The 15,809-nt window shown below is 39.8% G+C and overlaps 1 protein-coding gene across 8 annotated transcripts in view; it reads right to left on the bottom strand.

The window, feature by feature from the left end:
- PLCL1 (phospholipase C like 1 (inactive)) overlaps window positions 1–15,809 on the bottom strand; it is a 319,441-nt gene that overhangs the window by 20,085 nt on the left and 283,547 nt on the right. The window contains exon 5 of one of the 8 annotated variants that reach the window (XR_012905400.2): window positions 4,584–15,624. The exons of 6 other annotated variants lie outside the window; for them this stretch is intronic. Coding sequence is in view for 1 of the 2 variants with exons in the window: in XM_075934258.2 (XP_075790373.2) it covers window positions 15,586–15,624 (39 nt within the window). In the remaining variant the exon portion in view is untranslated. Of the gene's footprint in view, window positions 1–4,583; window positions 15,625–15,809 lie in introns of those variants that run through there. One more of the 8 variants, XM_075934258.2, reaches the window with a different exon arrangement.

The raw sequence follows: 15,809 nt of genomic DNA, 5'->3' as shown, positions 1-15,809 counted from the left end.
GTGGGTAGCAGGAATCTTATGTGAACTCCTGAGCTCAATCGTGCTGTACTCATATATGTCAGCTCTGAAATGTGATCAATGCCTTTTCTTATAAGGGACAGAATTATGTGACCTAGTATGCACTAAAAGTATAGTGCCATGCATGTGAAACACTCCTCTTTTGAGAAACTAATGGTGGATGAAAAAGGATCTTCCCTTGCCTTGCATTCTGTAAGAAGAATTTTAAAAGGAAGACTTTATTATCTACTTCTTTGTGAGGTCCATGGAGTTTTTCTGGATTTGTACTCCTGTAACTAAAATATGAATTGGAAATTGGATTATAAATACTTGAAAGTCTCCAAAAAGGAGACAGCAATTGCCTGCCTGAGTATATCTATTTTTCTGATTCTGTAAGGAATAGGTTTCTTTCTTATGTGCTAGTACAATAAAATAATGATGCACAACACCATATCCCATGTCCAAAATATAGAATATAAGACAATATGAAGTGAGAATATTCAGGAAAGTTAAATACAGTTTTCTTCTGTCAATTTGGAGGAAATCACATCAGTTCTGCCTGTCATAGTGGGACTTCTACCCACTTTGGGAAAATATAATTGAAAACTCAGGAAGAGAACAGACTATTGATCCTTACTGCTTGTGCCTTTTAGTTCTGCTCTCACTTGACTCTTTCACACACAGCATATCTGACGTAATCAGTATCACTTTTTTTTTGTGGTCTAAAAATAAACGGCTGCTGCAGGGACAATAGTGCCTCTTTATATAGACTTCTTTTCCACCAAAATACTCACACTGAAAAATGACTTATTAACAAAAGAAATAATTGAGGGGCTCAAGTATGTTCACTCTCATGAACCTTTTTTCACTTGACCTAGTTTAAGGAAAACAGTAGTTGTCAAGGATACAAGTGGAGTTTCCTGCCACTGCTTGTTTTTTTCTGTAAAACACACTTCAAACAGAGAACTGAAATCTTTTGATCAAGTTAGCTACTCTGACACCTCTTGTACAAATTTTCCTAAACAACTCCCATCTTTAAGGCTTAAGAAGCTGTTCTTGTAAAGAGTGGCTCAGGGACAGCAAACGTAAAATAAAAACTTGCTTACTCTGGAACATTCAGAACTTTTTGAAAGCAGAATGTAGATCCCTCTTTCACACAGTAAACTAGTTCTCTTCCTATTTCTACCTGGGGAAACGATCATGCTGCCAGTCATGTGTGGCATGAGTAAGATTTTACTGTTGAGCCACAATCACTGGTCACTCATTATTATTAAATATATGAAGAGTACTATTCTGTTAAGTACCATTATTTAATCCACAGAAGTCAAAGCACGTTACAAATGTGGGTGTGCAGTACCCTACTTTACAAACCAGGTACATGGAACAGGTGAAGTAAAGCAAAATGGACAATGTCAAAGCAAATCATAGAATCACTGGCTCTGATGCAAAATCCAAGGCTCCCAATACTCAGACCAGTACAGAAATAATCCATGAAAAAGGTTTGCTTTGTGAGACTAGGTCTATACTGCAGGGCTGTGTCTACACTGGCCACTTATTCCGGAAAATCAGCCACTTTTCCGGAATAACTTGCCAGCTGTCTACACTGGCCCCTTGAATTTCCGGAAAAGCAATGACGATCTACTGTAAAATCATCAGTGCTTTTCCGGAAAAACTATGCTGCTCCCATTCGGGCAAAAGTCCTTTTCCGGAAAACTGTTCTGGAAAAGGGCCAGTGTAGACAGCACAGATTTCTTTTCTGCAAAAAAGCCCCGATCGCAAAAATGACTTTTCCGGAAAAGCATCCTGCCAATGTAGATGTGTTTTTTCCGGAAATACTTATAACTGTTCCATTTTAAGCATTTCCGGAAAATCATGCCAGTGTAGATGTAGCCCCAGGTGTTTTGCAGAAGAGGAAATGCAAATGGAGTGCTCATTTGCATATCTTCTTCCGATCCTTTTTGCGGAAGAGGTTTTTGCAATAAAAATCCCTGTGCAGACGGGGCCATTTGTTGGATACAAACCCTTTTGAGCAAGAGCCCGTAAACCTCATTTTTTGAGGAATAAGGGATCCTGCGCAAAAGGGTTTTTTTTTTCGACAAATGGCCCTGTCTACACAGGGCTTTTTATTGCAAAAACGTCTTCCAAAAAAAGGATCGGAAGAAGATATGCAAATAAGAGAACGAGATATGCAAATGAACACTCCATTTGCATTTCCTCTTCCGCAAAACACCCGCAGTGTAGACGTAGCCTGAAGCACTAGGCCTTTCCTCTGTCTCTTGATGTCTCCTCTCTAGCCTAGAAGTTTGTCTGTTCTTTTAGTAGCAATTCTATCACCCACTTCTCTGTAAAACTGGAGGTAATTTTTTTTTTGCAATTTTTGCCATTTTGTGTATTGTCCTGCTCTTCAGCTTTTACTTTAATAAAATTCAAAGGAAAAGATTTCTCCCCCCAACAAAAAAAAGGCAAAAATTCACATTCTTCAACTTCTAATTTGGAAGCCACCTTTTTCTCTGAATCAGCCCTTTTGGAGTGAAAAATTTAAAATTTATTAATCCATGTTCAAGTTTGAAATATGAAAAAAATCTTAAATTATGCTGGAAATATCTCCATTAAGCACTTTAGTGATAGTGTTCAGGCATGCATTGATTTCCAGAAATGGACTTTCATCCAGGAGAGGTGAGAATGATTTTGTGCATACAACATTAGATGGGGACTCAGGAGAGTTGGATTTACCGGTAACTCCTAGCTCTACCACAGACTTCCTGTGTGACCTTGGCCAAATCACTTACATTTTCATTAAAGTCAGTACATTTTAACTCTTTGTCCCTTAACTAGAGATAATAAAATGGGGATGATAATATCCCTGACCATGTCTATCTTTAAGGTAGGAACTGCCTATTAAGGTGTGTTTGGTATACCAGCTACCACAATGATGCCCTAGTCTTCATTGGGACCCAAAGGTGATCCTGCAGTATGAATTAGCACAAAATTAAAACGTAGATTCCTACTACAGTATCAATAAATAAAATTGTAATACTTTCAGAAAATAAAAAGGTAACAACAACTACTTGAAAACTTGTGGTGAATTTTAGGCACTTGTTCTGACATGTTCAAAGTGAAATGTGGAAACACTCAGATGATGAGCACGTTATAAACACAAAGTTAGTTAGATGCACATTAATCCTATTCTTTTTAACTGGAGCTGCGCGTGATGCTTTGGAAACAGGTTTGGATGTTATCAAAGACTCTCATGCAATGAGAAATCAAATATGATTTATTTTAGGCAACAACTAATGCTGAAAAAATCCTACAGCTCACAGGTGAGAAACTTGTGAGCTTTCCATTGAGTGACTTCAGTTTTTGTTGTTTTGTTGAGCTGAAGGACTTGTTCCTTCATGGAAGTGAATCCAGTTAGTGATTACTTGTTTCCTACCCTCAGGGACAACTTTATTTTTTAGGCATTGACAGCGTACCTGCATAACAAAGGAGTGGCAGTTAGCCTTGCATAATTTAGAAGAGCTTTTAACTGTACATTAAAATGTACAGAGAAGTTGTGGAATCTCCATTACTGGAGACTTTTAAGAGCAGGGTAGACAGACACCTGTCAGGGTTGATCTAGACAATACTTAGTCCTGCCATGAATGCAGGGGACTGGACTAGCTGATCTTTAGAGGTCCTACAGTTGATTTTATGATTATCTGCTGAAAATGGGAGTGCTTGTAATTAGCATAAAATGTGCAAAAAAAATAAGTTTTCAGAGAATAAACTTTCTGATGGACAGCAGAGCTTCCATTCAGACACCAATGAAGACTGTACTCCAGCAATTCCCTGATAGTATAATTTAAAACATTTGCTGGTATAGTAATGCTACTTGGGTGTGATTTTGTACTGACAAAAGATCTAGTGTAGACAATCTAAAGCAAAGAATATGTCACTCCCTCAATGCCATAAAAGTCTTTTAGCTGGTATTGTATAAACTGTGTTTACACCAGAAAGGTCTGTCAGTGTAGCTACACTGTACCAGTGTATACCTTAGAGAACTCCAGCAGTGCCCCTAACTTATTCTGAGAGTAAATTGAAGCCATTTTTGTCCTAACCTGCATCTCGCACATTGGGCAGAGCTTAGTCATACCTAAACTGGGAGACCTAGAATATTAATTCTACACTGTTAAACTCTTCAGCTCTTCAACAAAGGAGGAGTCAAAAATTCTTCACAGGCTTGTTAATTTCATTTCCATTCAAACCCAAGGAAAGAAACATATGGTAGCTGGGGAAAAACAAAATCAGTAAAGTAAAATATATTTTAGACTAGAAGTGTGTCTAAACTACACCCCTCTTCCAACAGAGGGATATAGATGAGGCACATCATTATTTCAAATGAAGTGGGAATTTAAATATCCCGCACTTCATTAGAATAGAAATGGCCGCTGCTTTTTGCCGATGCAGCACTCTGCCGGCAAAAAGCAGCAGTCTAGATGGGGATCAGTCGACAAGGAAAGCCTTTTCTGACCGATTCTGTAAACCTCGTTGCATGAGGCATAAGGGATTGGTCGGAAAAGGGTTTCCTTGTCAACCAATCCCCATCTAGACTGTCGCTTTTTGCCAACAAAGTGCTGTGTCGGCAAAAAGAGGAGGCCATTTCTATTCAAATGAAGCGCGGGATATTTAAATCTCTGCTTCATTTGCAATAGCAATGTGCCTAATCTACATCCCTCTGTTGGCAGAGGGGTGTAGTTTAGGCACACCCTAAGTGAATATTCTTAATAATGAAGGTTAAAATACATATTAACTCATTTTGAAAATATAATGTATGTTTTCAATAATTAATAACCTTGTGATTAAATATTGCTCTTCATTGAATTTATCAGACAACAAGAATCTTCCAAGTGGTATAAAGGACAATAGGAATTTGATAAGCAATAATCAGTGCCTGGATAGATAATCTGTAAAGGTAAAGCTACATCATAAGTGGTCCTAGAGAAACCACTCTGGATATTGTACTTCAATAACTGCAGAATTTAAAACTGTCACGCATCTTTACTAACACCCACGAAACAAAATCAATCATTGACGGACAAAATTAAAGAAAAAACTGGGACATGGGGGAAGGGAGGCATACCATTTTAAGAAAAGCAACAAGATAGCTTAGAGAAAAAAAGTTCTCTCGTAGTTCCTTGTAGTCTTCTGATGGGCACATGAGCTGCTATACTTCTTTAAGAGGTGCATAAAATACCACCATCAGGCCTCACAATGCCTGGTCAGTTTTGCTGGCCAATGTACAGGAAATTCAGAGCAATGGTTCTAACTACTCTCCACTTCCTTTCTGGTAACTTACTCACAGTAGTTTGTGGGGGGGGACAAGGTGCACTCCTCCTTCACCACTCCATGGTTAGCACCATGAAAGGCTCTGTGGGTAATATACAGAAGGGCTTTCCCTGATACTCACTCCAAAGAATAGCTGTAGACCATTATCATGTAACAGTGTTTGAATCCATTTATATATATTGTAAGTTAATTAGACTCAACTCCCCAGCAGACTGGCACCCCAGACTGCTTTAATATGCAATAGGCTTAAGGGATGTGGCTGGTAATTTGCGGTAGGCCTTTTCTTGGAAGCAGTCCTTCACTGATTTCCCACATTTATAACAATAGCCTAATGATAGTCTTTGTGGGTATGTGACTATTCCTTATGGGAGGGGCTATTCCCCACCACAGTAAAGGTGATGGAACTGTGCCACCTCCAGGTCATGTCCTGGCAACGCACCTCTGCCAAAATGAAGATGGAGAGAATCACTGCTGCTTTGGAAGGAACTGAACAAATTGAAAGGATCATTCATAAGGGCTCCCTGTGTGCAGGATAGCAGACTTGTGGGCTAGTGGAGCTGCTATGCATTTCTATCATCCATTCTCACCCACATGGCAAGGAAAGTGCAAGCAGCATCAAGAGTCTTCTCAACTTAGGCTGGAGAAGGGGCTGTGCTATAACACTTCTGCCACTCCACAGGCTGGGTGGGAAGACAGAGCGGATGATTCCTTCCTCTCGAGAACGTGCCCTGGTTGAAATAGGGCCAGGATTTTAGCTCATTGAAGTTTGTGGTGATATCTTTATGAATCCATACAGAAGGCTGCTCTTTTTCCTTTTCTATATGTTAATACACTTATTAACAGAAAAAAACAAGACCTTGCTGCATCTCATATCATCATTACAACCCTTTAATCTCATTTGGATGAGGTAGTTGATGCCAGATTGGCACAAATATAATTTCTGACTCCCACACTTCCAATCTTCCTTTAATTAATATACTGCAGGTGTACTAGTGCCTTTGATGTCCAAATCCCAGATGAAAATGACACTATTTTAAGAGAGAGTGGTGTGGCAGAAGCTGCTGACATTCTCCTGACACATACAGCTAGTATATTCATAACCTCCTCCGTATGAAAGATGGAAATGACCTAGTTTTTATACTCAAGAAATTTTTTATCACATTATTCCATTCTCTCCTCATTTTCTCTTCCTACTGCTACCAAATTTAAAGTGCAGTTCTCCTCTGTCAACCATGCTCCTTTTTACTCAATAGCTCTGCTCCCTCCATATAGCCAGAACATAGCCAATGATTTTTCAGAAAAAAAATCTTAGTATTTAGTACTAAGAGAGATCCTAGTCCTTAATAGACATGTTACTGCTAGAGTCCACACAGCACTGGGAGAATGAGCTGGGTGCCTCAATACCCTTCCTCACCCTGGCAAAGATGTGCAAGCTGAGTCATCAGCATAACCACCCATCCACAGCTACAACCTAGAACTGAGGGATAGTCTGGGACATATGAAGAAAATGTCCTGGAGAAGTAGGAAGAAAATCTGGGAAGCAACATGGAACTATGGATTGTGGTCTGGTGAATACAATGCACAGAAGAGGGATACAGGAGGACATAGTTTGGGTGTTTCTTTGAGGAAAGGGAAAGAGAAGGTATGATAAAGGGTTCCAGAACCCTTATCTCTGATATGAGAAGACTAATGGCATATTAGGGTGCATTAGGAGGAGCACTGCCAGCAGATCTAGGGTTATTCCCCTTTATTCAGCACTGACGAGGCCACATGAGTACTGCATCCAATTCTGGGCCCTCCATTATAGAAAGGATGTGGACGCACTGAAGAAAGTGCAGCGGAGGGCAATAGAAATGATTAGGAGGCTGGAGCACATGACTTATAATGGTAGGCTGAGGGATTTGGGCTTGTTTAGTCTAAAGAGAAGAGAGGAGTGAGAGGGGATTTGATTTCACCTTTTAACTACCTGAGGGGAGGTTCCAAAGAGGATGGAGAGAGTTTTTTCTCAGTGGCGACAGATGGTTGGATATTAGGAAAAACTATCTTACCAGGAGCATGGTGACTCGATGAGTCCTGAGCTCTTTTCCAGCCCTAGGATTCTATGATTCTGTGATTCTAGAGGTGCATTTTCTATCTGAATTCACTTCCAGCTAGCCATTGAAATGCACTCCAGTTTCAGACAAATCTGTGAACAACTGATTAATAGAGGATAAAGTCTCCCCTTTTTTCTCAAGCTATGCTATATTTTGGTGACCTCAGCCCTCAGCCACATAAGTCATATGTGACCTAACATATCCTTTCGGAATATTAAGATATCATGTGGCAATAGCTTTGAATGTGTGCACCTGTTGCCTGCACAGCAAACATAAATTGTTCCTGTTTTCAACACTCTCTACATGCAGATACCTGAAGTTTTTCATACATATTTTAAATACACGTGAAAATTTAATTTACTCTAAATCTAATTCATGTCTCAAACATTTCCTTGGCTAAAAGAGTAGAAACGTTGCATAAAGCACCACTTGGCTTTAAGACCTCACATTAGGACGATACGTAGATTGACATTCTCCTGCTTGTTAGAAAATGCTGACTACAAGCTCCCTCGAGCAAGGCTCCTGTAAAATGGCTGTTGGCCAGGAGATATAGGACATTTCAGTTGATTACCTGGTACCTTGGAGAGACTGGAACTACAATCATTTTGCCCTCAAATACATTGTTAATGTAACTTTAGAACTTTCCATTGTTAGATACAATTGACTCTAAACCCATTGAGAAAAATATTTTTTAAGTTAATAGACTCCTGCAGAAGTGCTTTCCTATTTTTATTTTTGTAAACTGCAACATTAACGTAGCCAACAACAGAAATGGAGAGCTTATGGAGGCATTTACAAACCTAATCAACAGAAAGCAGTGTACTTTAGAGAATACACTAAGATTCTATTAAGTGAGTAACATTTGTTTTTTGTGATGGTTCTGCATATTCACATATTTATGGGTACAGCACTATTCTGTGTTGTTTCACAGTAGGGGTAGAGCCTTCTCCCAGAAATATTCCTTATAGTGTTCTTGCACCTCCAGACCCTCTTTCAATATCTCCACATGTCCTGATAGCAAGGCTAAATAAGGGACTAACTACCCATTAGTTCTTTCCACCACAATGCTCAAGAACAATAAGGGTGCATCTAGACTACAGGGTTTTGTCGACAAAAGTGGACTTTTGTCGACAAAACTATACCTGCATCCACACTACCGCTGAGTTCTGTCGACATAACGTCGATAGAACTCAGCAGTTTTGTCAACGCTGGTAAACCTCATTTTACGAGGCACAACGCCTTCTGTCGACAGAGTTTCTGTCGACAGAAGATGTTATTGCATGTAAACTGTCCTTTGCGTCCACACTACCATGTCGACAGAACTCAATGTAGTCTAGACGCTCTTTGTCGACAGAAGTTTTGTCGACAGTATCTGTCGACAAAACTTCTGTCGACAGAAGCCTGTAGTCTAGACGTACCCTAAGTGACCAAGACGGACAAACAGGAGAAGATGGGTGAAGAGTATGAAATATGCACAGGCATCTTGAAGAACTCCACTTGTAACTTAAGTAATTTTCATTTCCTCAAGTAGCTCTTCAATCTTACAGGACAGATTGAAAAGCAGTGGTGAAAATAATGTGCCGGAAGGGACAGAATCCTAACTCAACAGAGATTGCAGAACTGTCATACCACATTTCAGCATCTGTTGGAAGGCCAAATCCAAAGCATTGTTAGTGAAAGTGTGGACAGACTTCCAGGTAGCAATTCTGCAAATGTCCAGAGGAATGGTATTTTTAAGGAAAGCAAAAGACTCTAATGGAATGTGGATGTATTGTCCCAGGGACATCGCTTAACCTTAGAAATGGCCTAGGATAAATCGCTTCTTATGCTAAAAAATACACAGGATATACAATCTGGATGATTTATGAAATTTCTGAGTTCAGACTAAATAATGAAGAAAGATCCTCCTTGCATTCAAAGTATGTAAAGCTGGTTCAGGCTTATTAGAATATGGTTTTGGCAGTAGGATAGGGAGAAGAGCAAATTAATTGATCAATTGACATGAAAATCAGAAACCACCTTTGGCAAAAAACCCTGGTCTGGTCGAAGAACCACTTTTTCTTTATGTAATACAAGCAAATTTACCTGAAATTGCCCAATAGTGCCCAAGCAGAGCAGTAGTCCAAATTTCTCCATTTTATCTCTTTTCTTTAAGGTTTATTGAGAAACAATCCTAGTCCAGATTCATCCTAGTTTGCTAGCTCATCTTGTTTTAGTCTCTTTTAACATTCACTAGGTATGTCAATTTTGAGGATTGTACTTGCTTTAGTGATTCTCCCTCTTTTATGATTGGTTTTATGAGAAGCAATGCCATTCCAAGCACATCATGTTTTCTTGCACAACCAAACCCTTGTTTTTAAATTCTGATCAGAGGAAGCTATAGCAGTCCTTGATCAAACAGAAAGACAAACAGATAATCTCTCTAAATATATCGCAGATAGGGAATGGTAGATCAGCTATAATGGTATTTAGCTCAATTGCCCTTCTGGCAGATATTATCGCACCAATAATATCTCGGTTTATTAGATAATGTAAAGAACACTCATGAAAAGGTTCAAAGAGTGATTTCATCTGCGTGGCTAGAACCAAACTGGGACACCAAAGAGGAGTATTGTGGAAAGGGATTTAGGGGCCATAGTGCTGCACAAGATAAATATAATTCTGTGATGTATTAACAGGAATGTTGTAAGCAAGAAATTCTTCTGCTCTACTCTGCTTATTAGATCTCAACTGGAATATTCTGCCCAGTTCTGGAGGCCACATTTCAAAAACGATGTGGACAAATTGAAGAAGGTTGAAATAAGAGCAACAAAAATTATTTAAGTTCTATAAAACATGACCTATAGGGAAGACTGAAATGATTGGGTTTGTTTAGTCTGAAAGTGTGCATCTACACTTCACCCATACCTCAAAATAAACCATGCAATTTGAGCTACACAAATTGTGTAGCTTATTTAGAGTCTATATCAAAATAGCTTATTTTGAAATCTGGTGCTGCACTTATTTTGAAATAAATCACTCATGGAATGAGATTTACAGGGACGTCGGAATAGCGAGTTCATTACATTTCAAAATAACAAGCGCACTCAAAAGATGTGGAATAGCTATTTTGGGATACCTTCAATATCCCAAAATAGTGACGCAGGGTAGACGTAGCCTAAAAGAGAAGACAGAGAGAGCACATGATAAAGAGGAAAGACTTGAAAAAAATCAAATATTCTAGAACACGGTATAGATCGTGAAGCAGGAGAACTGCCCTTCATAGTCATCCAAGTAACAAATCTGGTCCTTTTGGACTTGCAACATTTCTGTGGGTCTGAATGAAGAATCCCCCCATCCTCAGTTCCATCATAATCCAGAACCTACCAAACAAAACAAAACACCCAGCACTAACCAACAAGGAACACGGCATGAGAAAAGACTCCAGATTCAAACACACTGAAGTGTTTCATCTCTGTCCAAGGTTGAGTTTACGTAGTGTAAACCCAGGCACACAGTAGGAAGGAATTGAGGTGGTAGAGGACACTCTGTCCTTTATATAGCATCACTCTCAGGATGTTTGGAGATAGGGCCAAGGAAGCTCTAGCAGGAACTTCTGGGAGAAGGTTCTATCATAAGGCTCCACAAGGCAGTGCAGTACCCATAAGTATTAATACACAAAGCCACTTGAACACATAATTACATGATGAACATAAACCCTGTATCACTTAAAGCAGTTTCCAGACTAGAATACAGGCAGTCCCCGGGTTACGTACAAGATAGGGACTGTAGGTTTGTTCTTAAGTTGAATCTGTATGTAAGTCGGAACTGGTACATATTGTAGGGGAAACTCTAGCCAAACATTTCTCCAGAGCTCAGTTTTATTCTCCCACACCTCACTTCCCTCAGTCCTTTATTCTCAAGCTGAAGTGTCTGCTGAGAAAAGCCGCTCTGCGTCTCCCTGGTCTGCTGGGGGGAAGCAGCTAGTGCGGGGTTGCCTCACCCCGTTTGTAAGTAGGGATCCGATGTAAATCGGATCCATGTAACCCGGGGACTGCCTGTACCTTTTTCAGGAGTCTGACTTGTCTTGCATACCTGCAAATTTCACTTCACTTAAAAACTATTTGCTTACAAAATCAGGCATAACATTTCAAGTACACGACTACTGATTTTTCTTATTTTCTCATTTGTACCATATAATTATAAAATAAATGTATTGCAATATAAATATGTTAGTTACTTTTCAATGTGATATTTGAGCCTGTTTTTCACTTGTCAGCCTTGTCTGAAGCCCGAGCTCCACCAAACAGGGTTCAATCATATAACTTAGCTTCATGTGACATGGGGGTGTGGTGCCCTATGCAATTACCCTTCTGCCACCCCAGACAGACAGTCATGCAGTTGTGACTCCCTCTGAACCCATTGCAATCCCCAGATTGAGAATACGGATCAAGATGAATTGAGTGCCCCCTGGAAGACTTCTGCACATTCCCCCCCCCCCCCCCGGATATGTGTACTCCTGTTTGAGAACCATTGAGTTAAAGCACTCCAAGTCCCTAACCCCAGAAGGAAAAGGAAAGCCTTGAAAAGCACCTCCTAGGCAAAAGCCTGTATGAACAGATGAGCCTTGCATCATGCCCTGAAAGTTGGCAAACAGATTATTAGATTAGACAGCATGAATTCCTGAGTCACAGGTCCTCCAGTGAAAATTAGAGTCCCAAAACTGCACATCTTGGAAAGAATGTGAGAAAAATGAGTCCTTCTGCTCTTCTTCCAAACGCAACACACACAAACGCAGTCATGCACACTGATCAAAACAGACAGACGATCTAAAAACGCACCCCCTTCCTGATGTTTTCCTTAGAATAAAATAGCCAAGTTCAAATAGGTTGGTATTTACAAAAATAGATGGTTTTTGCTTTGCTAGATTTCCTAACTACTATTCTAGCCCTCGCTTCCTACCTGAACTGGTTACAAGGATGAGTCATTCTGACATCCAGTCACAGAGCTGTTAGCTCAAGAACCTTAGCTGATTTCAACTGTCAGTATAGGCCCCAGGGGATGCATCTACACAGCAAAGTTATTTCGGAATAACGGCCCTTATTCAGAAATAACTATGCAAGCGTCTACACAGCACTAGCATTATTTCGAAATAATTTCAAAATAATGGGAGGCCTATTCCGACTTCTGTAAATCTCATTCTATGAAGAATAATACCTATTCTGAAATAGTTATTTTGGAATAGGGGCTGGGTAGACACTCCAGTTCTGCTATTTTGAAATAGCCCCTCACCAAGGCTATTATTTCTCCCCAGTGCCTCCTGGGGCTCTAAATTGAAATAGCACATCCACATTAGGGAAGCCTGCCTCAGACTAATTTTGAGAATTCCTTGCAGTGTAGATGTGCTATTTTGAAATAAGCTATTTCAGAATAACTATTCTGGAACTGCTCATTCCAAACTAAATGTGCCGTGTAGATGTAGCCAAGAAGATTCTAAAAGCCAGGATCAAAAGCACAGACAACTTTACAGATTAAAACCATAGCTTTGAACTGTAACTGGAAACAATGTGGAAGACAAACCAGACTGTAGATAATAGGTGTCATTGATCTCCCTGAAAGAAATGAGCTTCAAGTGGAGCCACAATCATGACACACTGCAGTTACGCAAGGTGGAAGTGGTAAAAATAGGGATAACTGGTGAAGGTCTCATTAAAACAAAAGGTTGAAATCTCTCTGCCAAACAAAGAGTACTTGGCTACTGCTACTGCTGGATTATCCTCCTATCATTAGAAGATTGATTTGCTGTGTAACAAGTTGGCAATTAAGCCAAAGTAGTTTATTTATTTATTTATTTATTTGAGTGGCTTCCGAGGTTGAATGTCTAGGTATCTGAGTTTAAGGGATACTGTTCTAGTGGAAGACAGGAAAGGGTGGCACAGACGGTGCACAAATACTTTAAGGATGGAGATAAAGGATAAATGAATTAGAGGATAAAGATACACTAATATCATGGGGGAAAGCACCTTTGGTGTTGCCAATCAGATAGCTGGCGTTCTTACTTATATTTTAGATTTTGTAAAATATAACCTACATACCTTGGCATCAAAGAGGCGATAAGGGGTAAATCAGGCCTCAATATACTAAAGGTTGCCCTGGCAATATGTTCTGCTTCTTTCCATTGGCCACTCAGCAGCATGCCAAGCAGCACAGCCATGTATGTGTCTTGCCAATCAGTGAAAATCAGATGTGAGGTGGAAATACCAAAAGAAAATCATGCTAGAATCATGGCCAACATATTGATATTTTTTCTACATTTGATAAATCCTAGAGAATTGCTGTAAAATAAATCTTCATTCAGATCAAGATGGTTTTACTACAGTGCAAAATGTCCATTAAAATGCCCACTCTGCATATTATAGGACTCGGAATATGGCTATGAATGGACCTGATTGCTTCACAGGGATCAGTGGGGACTCCCGGTCTGCGGGATGCAGCTATTCATTAGGATACTGCTGCGTCTGAATTATTCAGTAACCCATTGTCAGATATGCCTCTTGTTTCTGAAAGGAAAGTTATACCTCAGAGAGATGCTAAATTTAGTTTAGTTTGAATGCAGGGAGAGGAAGGGCATGGCTGTCTGTGGTGCCAGATTCATTTCAAAATCCTAGCTTTTATCTCTGCAAGTAGCCTGGGACTGCACAGCTGGGTTCTGCCACCAAAGGCAGAAAGCTGGACGCTGCTGTCCTCGCAAGCAATAGAAGGCTGATTACTCAGGGCTCCACTGTCACAGATGATGGAGTATAATTAAGAGAAAGATAATTCATGGGTAACTTTCTTTACACTATCATTTGAGCACTGTTTAATTAAATTAAAAATACTTCACCCAGAAGCTGACATTAATTATTCCCCATAATAAAAGCTTTCCCCCTTCTCCAATACTCACATCACAAAAACATGAACCAGGTACCAACTGAGCAGATTTCTGAGACACAATGGGAAGGCTGCAGATAAGATGCATGCATGTGTGTGTCGGACGAGATGACATCCTGGATTCCTCTCTCGCTGAGAATGAACTTCGTTTGCAATTTAATAATTCTACACCCTCTGTCTTCAATGGTCTCTGTTTAATATGTCTACTCATTTAAATACAGGCTAATTAGTAGATTCACTGTTTAAATGATCCCTAAAAATCTAACCACTCAACGTACCAGCTCCTACTTTGAGAAATACATAAACCAGGAGCACAGGGCAGAGATGTACAAGTTAGTATTGGAAATGTGAATAGGACAGCATAATCTTTTGGCAGCAGCCGTAACATATTAAGGTGGGTGGCTGCATGTGTCTATGAAAATTGAACCATTTTAATGCACAGCTTCTTTTCAAATCATTTGGTTTTTCTTCTGAAAACAAGAGGCAAATGCCACTTTATCTTCATACTGAGAATGCATCATTTACCATATTTGGGTATTTTAAAAAATTGTCTAATTAGCCATCAATAAGCAAGTATTTGATATTTCTGTTATTAGGCTTCATATCAGGAATGGAAACTCTAATAAAGTATGATAAGTAGAGGGAGACAAATACATCCTGGGGATAATTGTTGACTTCGACAGAGATACACTAGGAATGAATGTGGACCAGCAAAAGCAACTTTGAGCTTTGCTATATGACTTAACAACCCCTGTGACCAGCAGCCCTCATCCTGCAGCTCTTATGTGGGTAAAAATCTCACTCAAATTTCTGCTATTTTTGCCTAACTAAGGAGCACAGATTCAGGGGCACAGTTTGCATCAGGCTGCATTAAAAAGGCAATCATACTTTTCTAGAACACACATTACAGGCCTCCTTTTTAAAACATTCTCAAAATTCACAGGTGTGACAACTTAACTATTAATTCTGAGATGCACTCAATCAGCATCAATGAAGCCCCACAGTATTCCCTGGAGAACTACTGGACCAGTACATCAGAGGATACAGTGACAGCAAAAGGAGAGGGCTACTTCAACAGCAACCAAGAGGCCCATAGACAGACAGCAGCTGAATGTATTGATGAAGGCAAGGGGAAGCAATAAAAAGGAGAAACAGAAAATGGCATGGACCAGACTGAAGAAGCAGAGGGACTAAAAGAGCATGTGGTGTGTAAGAACGTTGTGCAGCAATGCCAGTGTGGGAAAATAAAAGGGGAGAATGTCTAGCACCGTGGGAGAACAGCAGCAACACTGGAGGAAGTCTGAAAAGAGAGAAAGAAGCATGAGCACTTTGCGGAAGGAAGCACAAAGCCATATGAAAAATTCCATTAAGAGAATATTACGGGTGAGCAGGGAAGTGCTCAAACATCAGAAAAAATACTGAATAAAAAAGAGAGGTTAGATTAAGAACCTAAGAACAGCTATACTGGGTGAGACCAAAGATCCT

Source organism: Pelodiscus sinensis, chromosome 7, assembly GCF_052426305.1.
Source record: "Pelodiscus sinensis isolate ZL-2025 chromosome 7, ASM5242630v1, whole genome shotgun sequence".
In the NCBI taxonomy this organism is placed as follows: Eukaryota; Metazoa; Chordata; order Testudines; family Trionychidae; genus Pelodiscus; species Pelodiscus sinensis.
This window is presented reverse-complemented; position numbering and strand designations above follow the sequence as displayed.